Consider the following 21624-nt stretch of genomic DNA (forward strand, 5'->3'; position numbering starts at 1 on the left):
TTAGATAATCTGGTTCCGAATGGCAGTGCTCACAGCAAAACCAAATTTTTAAAAAGGCTTCTTGGATGTCGCTTTTTATTTTATTATAAACTTAAATATTTTTCTACGAAAAAATTACCAAATGTTCTTTAAATGTTGCTCTTTGAAATGAAAAAAGTATTGTAAGAATATATGCTTCCGCTTTTTTTAAAAAAAATCACAAACATTCGCCTCTTTTCGGCCGCCTGACTAGGTATAACCCCTTAATTTGAAAATTAAATTCTTCATCGTTTTCGATAATTCAAGACCCTAAGAGTTGCCTACCTTCAAACTATTATATTATTACAATGCCTGGCGAAGACGTCATTTAAATTATTTATTATAAAGATTCAGCAATATATAAGTTAGTTGATAAAGATTGCTTGCGATGTTTCCTTGTATGTACGTTATATTTTTGTTGAAATTTGTCTTTGCCTCGACATTCAGATCTTTCGGTTTCTCGTACGAAATTCCGTGCAGCCCGCAGTGGAGATCTTCGCGTTTCGACTTATTTACCGTTGGTAGAGCAACCCTTAAAGTTCTTGCAGCACAAAAGCTCGAGCTTTTGCGTAGGATGAAAGGAAAGCCGAGGGAAAACGTGTCGACGGGAAAGAAACGCGAAGAAACGATAAAAGAAACGCGCGAGCGTTGCAGCGGTAAAACTCGAGTAGAAGTTTCGATTAAACAGCGAAGGGAGGGGGGGTAGACTTCCGGCGAAAGGACTGCAGCTCCCTCGGAGGGTAAAAGGTAACCGAAAAAACGAGGTAATTAAGGCAGAGAGTAAAGGATCTTGAGAGGGACGTTTGTTAAACATCGCTTCGCAATACGAGTAAACACGATTCAGCCGGATAAAAGAGAAATATACGAGAATAATTCGGAGATTTGTATCTTGTTTCTCCCCTGGCGAATCTAAAATCAGGTATGAGAAAGGAGGAAAGACAAAGTGAAGGATTCACAAATTTGGAAAATGTATTGCACTCAAGCGAGATTAGACAACTAATTTTGAAGCATACAAAAACTGTATTTAATCAAATATGCAAGAGAAACGAATATGCACTTATATGCAAAAATGCATGGACGATCTTGAAAACTCGACCGAGAAAATTGACCTTGGAACAAAAATATTTTTTGCAGCGTATTCGTCCTTTGATACAATTCAAATTATTATGTAGGTAGCCTGTTTTATGTCAGACACCCTGTATGTTAATTATGGTAACTACTGTCCCTCAACGGCAATGTGTTTAACCCTTCGTTGACACTTTGGGTGTGAGCGACCCATAAGCTGATTTTGACGCACTGTACCTTTTCCAAAACGTAGAATATCCGGTTAGTGGCAGCATCTAGTGTTAGATTGGAAAGTTTACTACACTTTAGGATTATTACTCTAACGTGGCAAGCGGCAATTGTTGTCCTGGGGTCGTAGGTAACAGGGTATGGGTGTGAACCACCCAATGTGTGTTAAAGACGTCAATTTAGAGTGAAGAAAAACGTAATGTGCTCTCAGCTGTTTTCGTTCACACTTTTGAGAAAAAACTGTGAAAACTTTCTTTGTTACAATCTGCCCCTGTCTCCCCTACAGTGCACAACTTTAGCACCACTTAGATACATGTTCAAAGCATTCGAACTTTAGAGTAAGAATGCATAAATATTAATCATACAAGCTGCAAGAGCATGATAAACAATGAATTTCAACAAAATCTCATTGTAATCTCGTGAAAATACGAATTCCTTCAAACTTATAAATGAACTTATAACGAACAAGCTCGTCCTACTGGTTGTTAAGCTCTCTTTGTTGTATCTTGATTATTACTATTATTATTATTTACTTTTGCTGATATGAATCACGTTTCTTATTACAGGAATGTCTTGATTATAACTATTATTCTAATTTATTTTCGCTGATATGAACCACGTTTCTTATTACATTCTTGTAAGGAATGTAATAAGAAACGTGATTCATATCAGCGAAAGTAAATTGTAATAATAGTAATAATCAAGATGTAACAAAGAGAGCTTACTAACCAGTAGGACCGCCTTGTTCGTTATAAGTTCCAAAATACGATCCAACATGCTTTCAATGAGTTTTCGAAATGTTTCTTCAAGGATTTCATTGCACGCTGTAATTTTATCGTATTTTTTTTAATTCTGAAAAGTTTTGAAACTATTGATTTTCAGCATAAACGTGCCCACCGATAATGCCCCAGATATTTTCCATGGGATTTTGATCGGGTGAGATTTTTCATGGGATTTGATAATATTAATTTGATTTGTTTGAAACCATAACTTGGGGAAATCTTCAAAAGGCACCCCGACTCCTTCAGAGGGGAATCCCCCGGGTGCGCCAGGGTAGTGTGGGATTTTTACCCATTAAAACCCCACGGCCACTATGAAAATTTTAATAATTTTCATATAAATATCTCCATTATTAGGCCCATTGACAGAAACGCTCGGACACCTATTTACTTATTTTCGACATAGATCCAGCGTGCCAAGGCTCATCAAAATCGGTGTCTACCTCATGGTGTCGTCCTCCCCTTGTAAGTACCATTATCGACAATTTTTACATCGATAAATCACAACAAGAATTCAACAATACTTTAGCTTCATGCACAAACATATCCTAAATAGATTCATAGTATTTTTATATTTATCCCAACTTCAAATCAAAGCACCCAACACGTGTAAGAAGCTGTAGGCACTGCACCCTGAAAGTTGCTTTAACGAATTTTCAAACTCGTTCATCTCAAAAACTAAAGTTGACTTGTAAACACTATTCCCCATTTTTTATTTAATTCCCCCTAAAAAATAACTCCTCTTATTGGTTGCACCACCAATGTTGGATATATGTAAGTACCTAATATCTACATGCTGCACTCTACATGGCCGAAGGAAGAGGGTACGAACGATGTGCAGGAAGATTAGGGAGCCGGGATACAGATGCAAAAGAAAGGGGGAAGGGAAAAGGTCGAGTAAAGACGAAGGAAAAAAATCGCAGGGGATGAATAAAATTGAGTTGAGCAAACTGGAGAATTGAAACAAGTAGAAGCCTTTGTGCAAGCGAGGGACGGTTAAAGGGTGTAAAGGACGAAAAGGATGCGGATGCGAGAAGAAAGGGATGACAAGAATAGAAGCGGAAACTGGATCCTCTGGGATATGCAAAGCTTTCCAGGACACTAAATCACTCGAACGTACGGCCAACATATCCTGCTGGAAGCAAAGAGAAGGGTAGTCCTTCTTTATATTTTATTCACGCTTCATTTCACCCGCTCGTTACCACCGGGGGATGTCTTCCCGCGCCTCTAGCTGCTGCGATTATCCCGCGGGATTGTTTTTTCCGATTTATCACGAAATACGGTGGCGGCTATGTATTTTTCACATTTCAATTATCCGCTGTTACTGCCACCCCTGCCCTGTCAGATTTTTCTGTCTACGCACTTCTGTTTTTCGTGTTTCGCTAGAATAACCGAAAGTTCGTCTTGCAGGTTTGATTTTTTTTTATTAATTCAGCATGTGCACTCTTCAAAAATGGTTAGAATGAAAATTTAACGATTTTTATACTGGATATAACTATGCATTCAAATTGTTTAAATTATGTAGTTTAAATAAACAAACCTTCCTCGCTGAAAATTTTAAACAATTTGATTACACAGGTTTGTAGAGCATAAAAACATTAAATTTCATTCTAACAATTTTTTCATATCTATCATAGTTTTAAAGATATACAGGAAAATAGAAAAATTCACTAACATTTAAGGGATGATTTCATCCTCTAAATCAAAAAGTAGCAAAAAGTAAAAATTATCTGATACTTCTATTAAAGTTTCTAACAAACCTGCAGTGTAAAAAAAAACAAAATATCGGGGTTATCGAGGTTCCCTTGTTAGGAACAATTACTAGTGTTCTTTTTTTTTCTGTTCGACCACGTGGGTTAGAGAGTTTTCCATCGGGCGGGTTGTTTCCGGGTGTATCGGGTACTCGACTGCAGCCCATTGTTTGCCCGACGAATAAGGCGTTTTCCTCGAGTGAGAACAAAGCAGCAAACAAGAAAAGCGCAAAGAGAAACAGAAAGCAGATTTCGTTAGATCAGATAGGAAGCAATGATTAGCCGCCTGATCAGTAGATATTTAAAACGCCGGAGAGGTCCGCCGAGTGTGGAACTCCAGTTGCTCAGAACTGGCGAAAGTGGATTCTGTTGTCTCGCTAACGCGGATGTAACTACTAATTTCAGACGTGACTATCGTATACGCAGGCCCACTCACCGTACATCTGTTGAATCCCGTGTCTGTCGTCCTCCGGTAGCTCGTAATTAGAGCTCAATCCTTGGTACCACGGATACATGAGCGCCCCAGGGACCGAGCTGTGCGCCAAACCGAGAGAGTGGCCAAATTCATGCGCGGCCACCGCGAAAAGGCTAGTCCCTGAAAACCAAAAAGAACGTTCGAGACTCGCCGTCTTATCCCACCATTCATCCTGACCCCCAACTTGTCTTCATTCGCGCGATCCAGCTTTTCTTTGGGGTTCTTTTTAAAGAACGAAAGGGGTCTCATAAAATACGACGGGCTAGACCGAGGATCTCCGTTTCAAAAGGGAAAAGGGCGGATGACTTTGAGGCTCCCTCTGAGAGGACACTTGAGTTGATGCTTTGGTCATCTGTTTATAGTTCAATAGACGATTCTCGGTTTCGGCTTTTGTGTAAATTATGAAATGATGAAAGGTGACAAAATTGTAAATTCCAAACGTGAGGCCCTCTTTTTGACACTTTGAATGCCATGGTGTCATTTAGTAAAGGGCCATTCAGGGCTTCCCGAGATTCTTGAATACGTTAATAAACTACAGCCAATCTTTCATCAGACACTCTTCCATCCCCATTCGTAATTACTCATTATCGCTACAACTGGGCTATTCTCCACTTGTGATTAAAGCAAAAGCTCTGTGGATATCAATGCTGTCATTTGCCGCGGCAAATGTGTTTAGTCAGCACACGAGGACTTAACCATCATGCGGTGACTAATGTGTCCAGACTCTTCTTCTGCATCCCTTGGCAATCGACTGACATCTTTTACGAGAAACATTCCGCATATCGTCAATTAGTACATGATTCCTGCATATTTCTACAAATCCTACCAATCCAAATTAGGCAAACAGCCAACGCCTTCGGGGGTCTCACTAACAAGGAGAGGTCTGGGTTGGCCGTGGGGTTTTAGTGGGTAAAAATCCAACACTACCTTGGCGCCCCCGAGGGATGCCCTCCTGGAGGCGTCGGGTGTCTGTTGAAGATTTACGCACGTTAAAAAAAAATTATAAATAGAATTAACATTTTATTTCTTTATTTATATATTTATTAACGTGGAGAAATCTTCAAAGGGACTCCGACGCCCCTAGAGGGTATTTCCCCCCCCCCTCCGGATTTGTGGGGTTTTTCCCACTGAAACCCCACGGCCACGATGAAATGTTTAATAATGCATCGAACATAGATCCATCGTGCTAAGGCTCATCAAAATCGATGTCTACTATATCATGTACAAGTAGTTTGACGCTCTGAAAATACGGCACATTTTGGGGAATTTTTTAAAAGAGAAGTATTGGGTATTATAATTCCAAACTTTGTACGTTTATTAACTGACGTTCGAAGAATGTCTTCAATTTTTTTTAAGCAATAATAATAATTTTGTTCAAAGTTATAGTGGTAGTAGGAAAACGGGATTGAAAAAAGTGTGTTGCTGGCGACCATGAGTCTGGATGTCGTAGTTTTCTGAAATAAAAATTGCAAAATTATTTTTAATCTGTATGAGCATGGTTTTCGATTGACCGAGACTCAAGTATACATATATTTGCAAAAATCGAGTCACCGGCAACAATTTTTTTCCTTCAAACCCGGCTTAATATTGCTACTACGACTTTGAACAAAATTATTATTATTGTATAAAAAAAATTTGAACACATTCTTCGAATGTCAATTAATAAACGTACTGAGTTTGGAATTATACTACTGAATACTTTTCTTTTAAAAAATTCCTAAAAAATGGGCCTTATTTTTGGAGCGTTAAACGAGGGAGACCCGTTAAGAACGCATTAAGGGGAGGTTCACTTAAAAAAATTGCGAATTTTTAATTTTCAAAGGCGTCGAAAGGACGAAAAATATAAGGGAGAATGTGATTTCAAACTTCAAGTGTCGTTATTTTCTGAAAAAATGTCACGTTTTGTAATTTAAACTGATATATTCTGATATTTAGGTTCTTTATAACGCTTATTCATAATAAAGGTTCTTTATAACTCTTCCAAGACCCGAAATCTTTATAAAAACGGTTTCAAGCCCTGGTCAGAAGCAGCGGCATAGAACGTACAAATGGTGATCATAATTCCGCCGAAAACACACAGCTGTTTCAGAAAACAATTCCCTAAGGAAAAAGGTTTGATTGCGAGACCGAATTGTTTCTCGACCAGCGGTAATTCTCTGGAGGAAACCGTATCGGGGCGGTTTTCGTGGCCGCGCGTTGCTTTTTCCGGGCAATTACCTCCGGAACTGCGACGACTGCCTTGACGGTCTTGGCTTTGGAAGTTCTCCAATCGTAGTTATGCAAAAATCACATTTTACCATTATCTACACAAACATTATGGACATTTAATCAAAATCTGATTTATAATTACGTATATTTAACGAAAAACGTGAAGAAATGTTATTTTTTATGGATGGGAAATAACTTAAATTAGATAGTTCGTGGCTAGAATTGTAATTACCAAGATTTACGAGGAAAAAGAAAGAATGAGTGAAAGTAGTACCATAATGTCGATCACAATTGTTTATATTTGTTAATCTATCAAATACGTACAACATTTATGTTTATTAGGATATTAACGAAATTTGAGGATATTGCTTTTGGATAAATTGGGTTAATAGTTTCTTGCCAGAAACTTAAATTAAAATAACCGGCCACGAATTTGGTTATTTGCTTATTTCGTTTTTTTCACTAAATGATTCGTGCATAAAAGTTCCTTGTGACATGAATTACGTATAATTGATTTCGTGTAATTATCGTTTAACAAGTGAACGTGTTTCAGTAGAGGGTAAATTGCATTCGCTTAATTCATTCTTTCATTCACTGTTTAATAACATTTTTCGCAATGAAAATTAAATTTCTTTCGACCTTATAGCCTTCAATGCGACTGCAATTATACATTTAAATGTAACTGTTTTTTATGTAACACAATAAGAACGAGGCACTGCATTTAGTTACGAAATACTTTCTGTGCTATGAAAAAAAGAAAAACTTAATTATAAAATATACATTCATTTTCTAAATAAATTACATCGGATAATCATATCGTTTCAGTGAATTAAATTGATAAAGTAATGAACTACCGAATTCGTAATCACTTATATCGTTTACGTCGCAAATAAATATTTATTTCAAATTAATTTCGCGCAGATCTACTTACTGCGTACGTACGTATATATTTGTGTTTCGTCAAGTTGTGCCCTCGTTCCAGTTTGCCTCGCATCAAGGACGATTCGTGTGGAATTTGGGTCGAAATCATAAAATTAAAGCTGCCCGGACTATCGTTGAAAGACGACCGCTCACAAGGGAAGTTTGATTGCCCGAACATTCCGATTTTTTTTAAATTGTGCAGGTTTGCAGAGGACCCCAATAGATGTATGAAGCAATTTTGTGCCCTTCCTCGATTTTTCAGGGTGAAAATACCCTTTAAAGGTTAAGCAGTGTTTTCTTATTTGTCCAGTACATCTTGAAAAATATAGTAAATATAAAAGAATTATTAGAATAACAACTTAACGGCTTCTTATGACCTATAAAACTGTGTATTCGAATTGTTTAAAATTTGTGGTGTGGAAGATTTTACTGTTTAAATTACGAATTTTAAACAATTTGTTTACACAATTTTGTAGGTCGTAAGAAGCTGTTGAGTTGTTATTGTAATAATTTTTTTACATCTACTATAGTTTTGAAGATATTCTGAACAAATATAACACTGATTAACCTTTAGGGGGTATTTTCACCCTGAAGAAACGCGAATGTCTCGCTGAAATGGAGAATATTGGTGCTTCGTTACAAATATGCAAGTAGATTTTCACACACGGGTGTGCGCTAACTTTTTTGAGTTTACAAGGGCGGGCGCTCATCTTTCGAAAATGAAGACATTAGTTCAAAGAGCAGGTTTATAACTTTAATTTACTTTACAACAAAGTTGAAATCCATTATCGGTCGATTCCTCAGCATAACAAAAGCGATGTTAGTTTAAACTTAGATGAGATTTCCTGCCCCTATTAGCGCGCAATCCGCTGGTAAAATGTTGAAACAACGTCGATACGATGTCGATACTTCGTAACGAGAAAGTTTCCTTCGTCTCAAGGCTCTCCATAGATTAAACTAGTTGCAAAGTTTCTTGAACCAAACAGGATCAGAGATAGTTTAGATCTACTTAGTTATAGGAGTCTTCGGCAACGAAGTGATGAAAAACGGTCCCAATTAAGCTACTCGTTTTTATTCTCCAACCAAAAATATCTTAAAGCAAACTTGACGATCTCATTCGCTTTGCAAATTTCATTCGATTATTCGCGAAAATAGATAAGTATAATTTATTTCGTTTTTGCAAATTAAATATCTGCATGAAGTTAGTCTCCAAATTTTGTGGTACTAAAGATTATAAGTCAATGAGTAAATTTAATTCTAATCCGGTTACGCATGTACGATTGTGTCCAAAAATCAAATTGGCCGCTTATTCTACTTCAGTGCCTGATGACTACATTTTTGACAAAACATTAGTTGAAAAATTATGTCTAATTGTCTCTACTCTTTCTCTACGTAATTCAAATTTATTTACAAAGTGTTCAAGTATAAAGCTTCTTCAAATTAAATTTTAATCGTTGTGTGCTTGTGTGTGAATGAGAACATAAAATAATAATTTTGTAAGCAAATGGCCTGCTTCTTGAACACTAGAAGACACGAACAGAAATTCGTTTGGTGTAACTGTTACTTTATTTTTTCAAGTTTTGTCAGTAGTAATTCAATTTTATGTATCCTGGCTTGTATTTCAAAATTTTTAAATTATAAATATGATTATTTACAAAGTAAATTATTATTATTAGATGTCTTTATTAACGGAATAATTATCAACAGAAAACGAAGCATATTTTACCACTTTGTATAACTGATTTCAAAGGAGAAGCTGAATCTTTGCTAATATGTCCTATTTAATTGAAAAGTGAAAACAAGATTCCTATAGTCGTAGATTCATTTGAGACCTGTATTTTTCTTTTACGCTTGTAGGGGGTGGTTCAGATTTAAAAGCAATGATTTAACTGGTAATAGTACTTTCAGGAAGAAATAAAGAAGTTTGAATAAACACAGGCTCGGAAACTAATTATTTTAAAAATATTTAGCGTTTCCCTTCAGTGCATCTTTATCAAAATCGTCTGTAGTGCCTACCTAGTGGCATAATACAATTGCCATTCCCTTCTGGAACCTCTTGATTCACAGTTTCTTAAAGTTCACACTTTCTTTTAAACACGGATTAAAACTATACTCAACAATGTAGTCGCGGTGGTTTCGTACATGCATATTAATTTGTGATTTATAGTTCGGTTTAGACGCATCGAATAATGTAATTGAGTTGGAGGGTTTAATGAAGTGATTTGTTCACATCAATGAAGAAGCTCAGTCGGGTGGAGTGATTTAGTGGAATTGGGGTTGTTATTCACACCAGTTTAGCGAAACGTTTTAATTTAGTAGTTTAGTTCTGTTGAACAACGTACGTGTCATATGTTCGCCACCCCTGTTCTAACACTTCCCTCAGTGTGTCTAAAAAAAATAGAGTTAGCGCAGGGAGTGGAGACTCTCGTTCCTGAATTGTTTCCACATTGCACAAGTTCTTTCTTCCTCCGACCCAATAGTATTATAATTTACCGCCCTCGAATCTTGTGTTTAAACCAGTCGAACATAAATTACTAATGGAATCGATAATCGTCTGGACTGAGCTTATTTGCTGGTGCGTCATTGCTGATCAACCACAAAGACGGCGTTCATGTAGGCCTACCGTGGCATCGCCCAACACGATCTTCCGGAGGAAGTTTCCCCGCTATTCGAACTTTCGCCGCCGCGATACTTTGGGATCTCAACGTTAACAGCACCTGACTGCAATATACCGGCGAGTAAAGTGCTCTTAATCAAAAGCTCGCTCGAGGATGAGTAAGAAAATAAGTGGAACGGATTACGGTCGCCTTCGAAGTCCACTTCAGATCGGCGGGTCTCGGTAGCCCTACGAGATCTTCGCCAACTTCTAAGTCCTTACTGTTCTAGAAGAAGCTGAGCAGCTTTTGTCGCGACCCAGAGTCGAGACAAGATCAATTGGCAGCTCAAAGCCACTTGCTCGATTCAGTATTGCGCCTGGTAATACCTGTGCAGGTGTGCACCAGGGGTGGGACAATTTTTCAAGGATCAGCGTCATAGAATTTTGGAAGGAAGGTTTTCGGTTATGCTTACACGCGTTGAAGTGTCTGAGACGATAGAGAAACTTTTGTATGTGTTTGTAGGGAAGAGCTGCCAATACTGGTCATCTACATCGTACCGCATCAATTTCTCAATAATTAGTTAATATAAACGACATGTAATGGTAAGAATATCAAGTAAATGTGAAAGAGGAACAGAAACAAATCCTTTCGAACTTACACCCTATTTTGTGCGTGTTATAAACATTTTAAAGATTTATGATGTAACTTTTTTACCAGTTTATTTTAGCGGATAATAATCAAATAATGCGGTTTTATCCTGTATTTTTGTATTTTTCTAAAAGTGGGACTATTGTAGAATATTTTAGATTCGTTTTATGTAGCTACATATTACATTTATTATAAAGTTTAAATCGATATTGATAAATACATTGATCATGTTTCGTAAATCGTACCACTACAATCGTGCCAGTACGATTTGAGAATTCATACAATCTTATACATATAGGTTATGTACAATTTTTTTAATTATATAAACGATTCCATTTTTTCACCCAGATTTTTACTATTATTTTCAAATGACGATTTACTATTTTTAGAAGAGGTACGATTTTGGGAACCGAGAAATACGATTTAGGAGACCGGTTGCCTAAACAAAAAGATTAATAACAAATTAATTTGTTCTGGACAAAAGATTAAATATCTAATAGTAGGTGCCTAAACCATCACGCTACAATCTCCAATATTACCTTGCATTCAAATTAGTACCAAATACGAAATATAACGCAAAATATATTAAGTGGCACGATATTGGCAACCCTCTCCTACATTAATCCTTTTAATAGCCGGTCATCTAAAATTCATAGTTCTAATCATAAATACCCCGAGTAATTTAGATATCGTAATAGTGGATCAGATAATCTATATCTATACTATTATATAAGATTGAAATTGCATACTTTGAAATGCGATTTCTCAGTACTTTGTTCGTCTTGGCGAGAGGAAGGTTCTAACGTTTTCCATCCACAACGATTTCTTCAAATACAAATTTCAACGTATCAAAATTTACATTTTTAGAAAAACACTATTAGAGCAATTATCATTCAAAAGTTAAAAGATTCAGGAATACGAAAATGCTAACTCAAAAATGACGCTGGGGTGCAGTGACCCCGTGTGACCAATTTCTGATTACAAGGTGCGACCACGGAGGGTTGAACGAAATAGTGGTGTTCGTTCAATATCATTGTGAATTCGCTATTGATTCCAAAATGGTTTCGTTCTTTGGTAGACCGTTCGTATACGAAATGTAACACATGATGTGTTAGAATTCAGGATGAATCTGGCAGGGCCAATCTCGGAGAATGCTAATTTCCCAATAGATTTGCAAATCGCGGTTTCTCTCATAGCCATTTGTAAACGTTCTGGGGCTCCGAACGGGATGTGTCAGCGGCAACATTAATAATTCATAACCGACGTCGGTGCCGCATAATATTGCACATAGATAGCTACCCTTCTTCTAGTTCTTATTTTTCAATGTGACTGCCCCTAATTTATGAACAAGGTTCAAAGTAGAGATGATTTGAGGTAGTATTCTTATAATTACCTACGGATTTTGCAATCATACTCACGGCCCACTCGAAATTAAAATTACGAGACGATTTTATCACCCCAAAGTATGCATTATAATAGCAAACATGATTGTTACAGGTACAGAATCCCCTAACCATGCAAAGAGACCAAAATAAAAAGACACCTGTTCTTATTTTTCGATCCTCTAAAACATATCCAAAAACCAGAACAATCGGAGGCGAACACCAGAAAACCTTTGAAGGGTGGTTTCACCCTATAAACATGCAAACAGGCCAAAATAAAAAGATACCTGTTCTTATTTTTCTGTCCTCTAAAACATATCCAAAAACCAGAACAATCGGAGGTGAACACCTGAAAACCTTTGAAGGGTGGTTTCACCCTATAAACATGGAAACAGGCCAAAATAAAAGGATTCCTGTTCTTATTTTTCTGTCCTCTAAAACATATCCAAAAACCAGAACAATCGGAGGTGAACACCTGAAAACCTTTGAGGGGTGGTTTCATCCCCTAAATATGCAAACAGGCCAAAATAAAAAGACACCTGTTCTTATTTTTCTGTCCTCTAAAACATATCCAAAAACCAGAACAATCGGAGGCGAACACCTGAAAACCTTTGAGGGGTGGTTTCACCCCCTAAACATGCAAACAGGCCAAAATAAAAAGACACCTGTTCTTATTTTGCTGTCCTCTAAAACATATCCAAAAACCAGAACAATCGGAGGCGAACACCTGAAAACCTTTGAGGGGTGGTTTCACCCCCTAAACATGCAAACAGGCCAAAATAAAAAGACACCTGTTCTTATTTTTCTGTCCTCTAAAACATATCCAAAAACCAGAACAATCGGAGGTGAACACCTGAAAACCTTTGAGGGGTGGTTTCATCCCCTAAATATGCAAACAGGCCAAAATAAAAAGACACCTGTGTCTTATATTTCTGTCCTCTAAGTAATCATTGCCCGACACAGGAAACGGTTCGTGACTGTGATTATCCTGTCCGATGTCTTGCTCTCTGTACGCTGCCACCATGCTTGACAATCGTGACTCGAGTGGATGGACTCTCTCAACCGCACGAAGTCGTTTCCGAGGTCAATGATGCAAGAAATTCTAAAGTTCCGTTTCGCGGAGCCACGTGAAATCGTTATTGCTAATGGTATTAGACGAAACGCTACGATTACGATGCTCACCAAGTGCAATCGATTTCAACGTTCTCAGCTTTGTGTCTTCTAGCGCGTGCCACGTTCGTATTAGATACACCATTTAGACAAAGGCAACGGATTTCTGTTTAATACTTTAAAGGTGGAATGATGAACCGATGGGGATGGTGATATGCTGAATGGTGATTCCAACACGGAATCACTTTTCATTCTCACACGACTCCTTAAGGGGGTAGGTTACCCTCAAAATTTTCCAAAATTAGTTTTTAGGGTGTTTGCGTTATTCGCTAGCTACATCTTTTCTACGTATTTTAAACGCAACCGGGCCGCCAAACTCCAAAAATTGAAGGAATTACAGTAAAAAATATACGAGCCTGTACGTGAGATCGGATAACGATGTCCAACTTTAAACGCGATTTCCCAGAAACTACGATTTCCAACATGGTGAACATAAAATCTCGAAAACCGCTCCAACGATTTGAATGAAAATTTGCAGGCAGCTGCAGGAAACTATTTCCCTCCATTGGGAGCACATTTTCAATATAAATTCTTTAAAAAAAAAAAGATAAAAATATTTTTCCTGCAGAAAAAGGTTAAAATCAGAAATATCAACATAAAAATTGTATTAATTTGTTTATCAAAATTTTGCTTCCTGCACAAGATGGAGACTGTCTTACAGATTATAAAAATTACTTTACTTTGTGTTTTAGGCAATTCACCATGTCAAAGGTTTGGCGTAAAATGGCACATGTTTTACACATCCTGTCATTTTTTCAAGTCGATCTGAAGCTCTTTTTATTCGCGACTAGCTGAAAACCAAGAGAGAAAAGGATTCTGGGCAAAAACGACGTTATAAATTACCGCTTGACCTTTTTAGCTGTAAAATCAATAATTTTGCGAATTTCAATATAAACCAAGCGGCATTTTATTCGGAAAAGATAGTACTTTCGGAAAATGCATTAAAAAAAACGTCCCAAACGATTATTTGTTTCTTACTTTTGCCAGTAAGTGTACATGAAAAAAGATGAAAAATGGGAGATCTGAATTTAGTACTCGTTTTCAATAGTTGCGGAATATTTTCATTTACAGTTTACATTTTAATTATTCAAATTATGAAGGACCATTATTTACGTTCCAGTAGATAAACATTTCCTAAAATATTCGAAACCTTCGTACTCCCCGAAACGTTCAAGCCTCAAGCTACTCGACCCTCGCTACTCGAGCCCCGAGCCGAGCACCACTTTAGGCACATGTATAATTAAAAACAGTCCGTGTGAGGTCGAGTTTAGATTCGTTTTTACCAGTAGAATCTCGTTAGTCCATTGGGAGTACTTTCGCGAAGATATAATGGCGAATATCGAAATTAAAATTTTCAGTGTCAACCCCTCATCAGAGGCCCGGTTGCCGCGTGAGCGAACGATCGCCGAGGTGGCGAAGTACAAAGGGAACTTTGAGCGTAGTTAGATTATTCCGTGACTTTCGGACAATACTGTCGATGCTTTTGACAACATATCGACGTTTAAACACGTCGACACCGTGCAAGGGGTAGGTACAAATCTCAGTGTGTGAAAATACGCCGATGCCACTCGCAATGTTGAATTCTAGAGGCCCAGACCACTTGGGGTGCATTATTATGACTAATGGGGTAATTCTGGTAGAGATGGACCGCTGGGAGAGACGGACCAGGTAAATACTTTTCAACTATCCGTCGAATGCGCAATGTGTCAGTGTTCCTTTGTTATAATGATTGTATTCGAGCGTGTCTGTGAATTTTACATCACAGTTCTATAATTTTGACGAAACCCAACATTTCAATTTCTGGAAAGGATGATAATTTTTTTCGTAGTCATAAGAATTAGTATAACTCTGTTGTTTAAAGAGATATTTACACCGTTGTCATAAAATAAGTTCTAATAATATATAGCTATAATGCTAATAGTCCAGTGACATTAGACGGAAAACTGCCCAATCTACGAAATAAATCCCCGCAAGCTAAATTTTGGTATGGGCCTTCGTCTGGTTGTTTTAAAGAATATGTCAAAAGTCTGTAAAATTTTTACAGAGGGTTAAAAAAAATAAAAACTGATTTTCGCGAATATCTCGTTATCTAGCAGTTTTATGACAAAAATAGTTATTATGAAAATTATAGCTTAGGAAATTCTCTACTGAAAAGGTGGTATGAGTTTTTTTCTAGGAGTAACCATTTTCATGTGTGACGGGTTACCAAGTTTCAACCCTCATATTTTTGACAAGGGATAATAACTTTTTTATTTTGAAGAATACTTCTGTATAGTGGAGAAACCACTAATGTTTCAAGTGGGACACACTGTATGTTTACATATATTTCTGATAAACCCTTGTTCCTTCATAGCTTCGAAAATCCCCCAGATATTTGGTTCGTTCTTCTCCAGCAGCGAAAGAAAATATTTGAATTCTCGAGGTAAAGCTACACCTAGAGTCACACACTCATTCCTGGCTGATGCAAAACGGCTGCTATCGATCGAGAGTAACGATACGGCAATATGGTGGAAGGAAGGAACGCTTTGTCGTCGTTCCCTTATTTCTTCTCGGTCACGGGGTGACCGAATTGGCGAATCGCCAGGGAACCGTAAGGACTCGTTCGCCCTGGTGAAAATTCCACGGTTCAGAGGTCCTTTCTTCCACCCGCAAGTCTAGAAACTTCATTCCCGCTACGCTTTCTCCTGTTTTCTCTACGAGAACTAATTTGGAATCAGGATTTCAAACTGCCTCGGCAGAGGCAAATAGCCTAGACTGCGTACTGTTTTTGTCTGAATATTTCAACGAACTCACATCCCTACTTTGAAATTTAATTGCTGAAATTAAGTATACTGTTCTCGGTGGACATTTTGGACCACAGTGGCTAAGTTATGGGTCTGATTATTGCACGGTTTGCACCACTGTGAAGAGGCTCTCGGTTTATCCCGCCAGTCTGTAACGTAATGAAGAAATGTGAACACATAATTGGGCCAAGTTGTGCAGAAAGCTACCAACCCTCAATAATCTAAAATTTAGGGTTCAATAATCTAAGATTTTAATTCTTAAAGAAAAGTAGCTTTATTTCTGTTGTGTATATTTTATTCCTTGTTACTGTTTTACATTGTTTTTTAATTGGATATTTAATAGTGAGTAGTAGGAGGATAGAGGAACGGAGAGAGGGATGTGTGTGAGAAGAGGGAAGAGAGGAGGGGTGAATGAGGAGATGAGAGCGAAAGGGCGGCGGAGTTGAAGCGGGGGTCCAGGAGCGGGAGCGGAGACGGGATCGCGGACGAGCGAGTGGAGCGAGCGAGCGATAGAGTTGGCGTTAAGGTTAAGAGATTAGCATTAAGGAGGAGGATAGGGAATAGGTTAAGAGATAGATGTAAGTAGTTGTTTATGTATTGGGAGATTATAACCCCTAGGGGGAATAATAAATTTTATATGATTACGTCCGAAACCGAGATGGTGATTGATTCCGGTTTGATTGATTCCGGAACGTAAAGAGGGATGATCTTGCCCCGTCGCCTCCGGCGTAACCGTAATATCCCTCGGGCCGGTCAACGCTTTTTGGAGTACTGTGCGGGGCAGGTGGATTGGCATTAAAGATCGAGGAGGAAAAGAAGATGAGGTGCGGGGGTGTTTTTCATCTTGAGACCGTCAGCCCGACTCTCATCAGTGTAGGGCTATAGCTGACGGTCCCTGCCCTAGACACACGGGGACTAACAGGAAATAACTTGGAACTTGTATATATACGAACGAGAGTGGACGATAGGACTTGCGAGAATAGTAGACCTCTAGCGGCGCCGGCGGAGACTAACCGGCGTGACCCATGTGGTGGGGCCGGGAGAGATTCTCGCAAGCCCTATCGTCCACTCTCATAATAGTGAGTAGTATAATTAATATTATTTTAAATTTCCTCTAGTTTTGGTTTCTCAAGCCTAAAATGGAACTATGGCTTGGTAGTTTTAATAATTTTATAATGTAAGAGTTGTTCTATGGGTTGGTAATTTTTGCAAAATAAAGATCTGTGTTTAACTAACTTTTTGTTATTTAGGGGGTTGGTAGGTTTCTGCGTAACTTGGCTCAATTAATACCAAGACCACGAGAAGACACGATTATTGTATCCCTGTTTATCAATATTGTAATTTATTCTTTATTTTGAAAATAGATGTATTTCTTTCATATTCTCTTCCGTATGACCTACTGAAATTAGTTCCTCTGCTGAATAAGCATTGGAACAACATTTTAATAGGACACGGTTTACACCCTGAAGCTTCAAGCAACCCGAGCTGTGAAAGCCCTAAACGTCTCATAGGTGTAGATAGCCCCAGTCCAATTGGTCGCTCGAGGCTGTTTTTCCGACCGTGCATCACGTCGAGTGGCCCATAGACGGTTAAACATGCCTGCCATTCATCGTGCTTACACAAGCATTTTGATCATGTAAAGGTTAATTCTTAACAGCGCTCAAGGGACACTACACTCAAGCGACGCTCACGCTCGACAAAAAAGAATGGCCACGCTGTTTTAAACGCAAGCATTCACATCAGAGAAGATTCTCCGCCCACGCTATATCCGTTTAAAACAACGTAATCATTTTTCATTTCTCGAGGCTCGCGGCACGTCGCTAGTAACTATGTAGCGTTTCTAGAGCGATAGTGGGATTCAATCTTCAACCCTTAAGTAGGCGCACTGGCAAAATCACACAAGTGGGCGCATGGGGTCAGCATTGACCCCAACTTATGTTTTATATTTATGGTAAATCAAAAGGTATTGAAAAATTAAAACAAGTATATTTGTTAATCAACATTTATTACTCTTACAAAAAACAAAAATCAAATCCATGCGTTCTCTATTTTTTTAGCGATTAAAATGCGCCTACTTAAGGGGGGAATCCCATTCTTTGGGCTAAGAACATAGTGAAATTTTCGATTTTTTTTAAGAAACTAGCCATTCGAATAATGTAAAATTTGGACCATTGTTTTATGCATCATTGAAGAAGTTGTGGTTATTTATTTATTAATTTTTAATAATAAATGTATGAGTCAAGGAAATGTGGGCTTAATGCCCACCAGGCATTGAAACTTTTTTCAACATCTTGTAGAATAAAACATCCACTATATAGATCCACCCAATTATTGTGTATCGCTGAACGACTGAACGAACACAAATATATCGTATGTTGATCGACTATTACTACACAGTGGTCGAGCACTTCGCCATTATTTTCTTTCCTCCCGATGGAAGGGAAGATTGAAACGGTAAATGTGGTTTATCGAATTCCTCCTTACCTTCTTCGTTTTTATCGTCCTGCAGCATCCATATTTCTTCCTCGTCGAAATGAACGTCCCCACCGCGATCTTTACCTGGAAAGAAAGCGTGCGCCAGGATCTGGCCCCTGCCATCAAAAGGATATCCATCGCCGTGATAACCGCTGGAACAAGAGAGAAGAGGAGTGAGTGACCCAATTAAAAGTTTAACTGCCACTCCGTGTTTTTGTGACTTCGAAAATGAAAAATTATGAAACAAAGTTTGGTGGGACTGCTTTTGCTAATCGTTGCTTACAGCGTGTCCGCAAGTTGCTGGACTTTTTAATTAACAGCGCACCATTAGTACACCATTTTTATTACGACTTTACCAGATTTTATTCAGTCTATTAAATTATGGGTGGTATGCACAGTGAAGAATGATGAACTGATTGAACACAAACAGAATTCTTCGTCTACTGAGAGATCCGCAAGAATTTTACATTTTTGTTTATTTTTGTGTGTCAGAGAGTGCCGCGACCTCCTTCCTATTTGGTTCTTAGCGCGCTCTTCCTTACGAGGGGGCGCAGTGGTATCCGTCCTATATTCGGTAGACGGCACTTTGGCAACAATGTAAAATACCTGTAGGACCGTCGGGGTTTCACAAAATGAACAACCAAACACACCAGTGCAATGGGAATAAATAAAATGTAATGATGAAAATATTAGTATAAAAGAACAAAGAAATACAGAAGACAACAGCAACGTAACTGTGCTCTTAGCACGCTTTCCACGACTGCCCCCTCTCGACCATCGGCACGACCGCCGAGCTGTGATGCCAGATCGGGGACGGGTTCCCTCGAGAATTTCCCCCACCTCGCGCACACTACGCCGGAGCTGCGTGTCCGTGAGTTGGACTCCGAAGCGCCGAGCTCACGGACGCGCCACTCCGGCGTAGTGTGCGCGAGGTGGGGGAAATTCTCGAGGGAACCCGTCCCCGATCTGGCATCACAGCCGCCGAGCACTGTCTCGATTCGGCCGTCTTCGCCGAACTTCGTCCTCCGCCGACCTCCGTCTTCCGTGCGAGAATGTAACGCATGCCGGCCACTATTACCATTCCTACATACCTAGCCTCCAGGTCTAGAGTTCTCCATCTGGTACGCTGCTTGCCCAGAACTATTACAATTAATTCCTAATTCGCTTTCGGATATTTCTGAATTTATAATACATCTGATTGCTATTGTGGATGGGAGCAATAAAATTCAGAAATGTTGAGATAAATAATGCGAATATTACCTTGACCTTAGGAGTAATCCACGCGAACAGTTACATATGTCATTAATACAGGTTTATTGATATACGAGCAAATACACTGCGTTCCACATTAGAGTATACTCGTTTCGCGCAGGGATACACTGTTGATTGGTAGTAAACCGGCAGGGAAAGTGCTACGACCAATCGCGTGTGTCAGATCCGTGGGAGCTGCGCAGATCGGTCGCAAATAGGTAGGGGCGTTGGTACACTTTTATATGGAACGCAGTGTAGGATCAATAGTTACGGTTACAGTGGACTATAGCTACTATTAGCTTCTGGTTATCTGGTAATTATGTTGAATGTTACAGAAAATCTATTGCTCTATAAATTATTTAGGTAATCTTTGGGATCTAGTAGATGGCATCTGTTGTGGAATATTCAGAGATGGGCAAAATTTTTACTTAAATAAAAATTCAAATACCGAATAAAAGTTTTAAAAAATATTCGTTATGTGTCGAATAGAGTTAATTTTTTTATTCGACGAGCATTTCAAATTCAGCGTCAAATAAGTTTTTCAACTCCAACTCCACCTTCATCTTCATCTCTCCATCTCTCCATCTCTCCATCTCTCCATCTCTCCATCTCTCCATCTCTCCATCTCTCCATTTCTCCATCTCTTCATTTCTTCATCTCTTCATCTCTTCATCTCTTCATCTCTTCATCTCTTCATCTCTTCATCTCTTCATCCATCCATCTCTCCATCTCTCCATCTCTCCATCTCTTTATCTTCATCATCATTTTCATCTCCATCTTCATTTTCATCTTCATCTTCAACTTCAACTTTATTCGCGGTCGGATAATTTTCTGTCACGCGTTCAAGTCGCCGAGCACCAGAGATTGATGCTTGGCACGCGCGTTGCAATGTATTTAGTATCGCCCATTGACGGTTCTCGGCGGCTCGAATGCGTGCCAGAAAATTACTCAACTTTGAATGAAGTTAAAGTTAAAGATTAAAAATTTATCCGACGCTGAAGTTGAAACGCCCGGCGAATAAAAAAATTAACTTTATTCGTCGCATAAATTCTCGTCAATTAACATTATTCATGAAAGAATCTATTCTCCCTGTCATTTAAGAAGGAACCCGTTTCGCGCATGTAGAGTGAGCTCATTGGCTCCGAAAAAGCGTTGGTGGGGGTACAGCCAATAGTGGCTTCTCCCGGCACCAATGAGCGTCAACCTGCGCAGAACCGACCTAAACTCGTCGGTCGGCAGGTTCCTCCTTAAATGACAGGGAGAATAAAGTCCCAGTAACTTTCATTTGATCCGTTATTTAAATAATTTTTCATTTAGTTAATCCCCAACTCTGGCAATATTTCATCGCTGCAGCGATCATTCCAACGTCATAGCCCTTAGAAGGCTATCTGTTACTTTTGGCGAACACCTGCTAATTATAATCCAAAGTTCCTTAACACAGAAGCAGCCAGGGTTCGGTGACTGTTTTCTCATAAAACCTGCCATCGGCCGTGCAAACTGGATGAAACAGTCAACACCTACGAGAGAACTGAAGAGCCATCAGTACGTAGGTCACGCTCCGCACACTTCCGAGAGCCAAGGTAGGGGAGCATCCGTCAAACGGGGACACCTGTGTAAATGAACTTTCGTTGCAAATGTTCGAAAGTAGTGGTGCTCCATTTGGAAGCAAGAAACTCTCTGAGCGTGCATGCTCCGGCGTCAGCAGCCCCAGTCCCCGCTACCTGCTGTTTATTCAGACGTTGCGACAGCTACAAAGTTCTCACGGTATTTTAGCCGCACCATGCGCAATTTATCCCCTTGGCTTCGCAGCCCGTTTAATTCGCCCTTTCTCCGGATCGGAAGTAGACGAGCCATACTGTGCGCCGTAATTAAA

General features: G+C 38.9%; 1 protein-coding gene across 2 annotated transcripts in view; it reads right to left on the reverse strand.

The window, feature by feature from the left end:
- The window catches only part of Mmp2 (Matrix metalloproteinase 2), a 219298-nt gene that overhangs the window by 10240 nt on the left and 187434 nt on the right, over positions 1 to 21624 (reverse strand). The window contains exons 7-8 of one of the 2 annotated variants that reach the window (XM_076813040.1): positions 18510 to 18652; positions 4278 to 4436 (exon numbers count right to left, since the gene is read on the reverse strand). In XM_076813040.1, coding sequence (XP_076669155.1) covers positions 4278 to 4436; positions 18510 to 18652 — 302 coding nt within the window. The remainder of the gene's footprint in view (positions 1 to 4277; positions 4437 to 18509; positions 18653 to 21624) is intronic. The other variant, XM_076813041.1, reaches the window with a different exon arrangement.

This window comes from Andrena cerasifolii, chromosome 5, assembly GCF_050908995.1.
Source record: "Andrena cerasifolii isolate SP2316 chromosome 5, iyAndCera1_principal, whole genome shotgun sequence".
Classification (NCBI taxonomy): domain Eukaryota; kingdom Metazoa; phylum Arthropoda; class Insecta; order Hymenoptera; family Andrenidae; genus Andrena; species Andrena cerasifolii.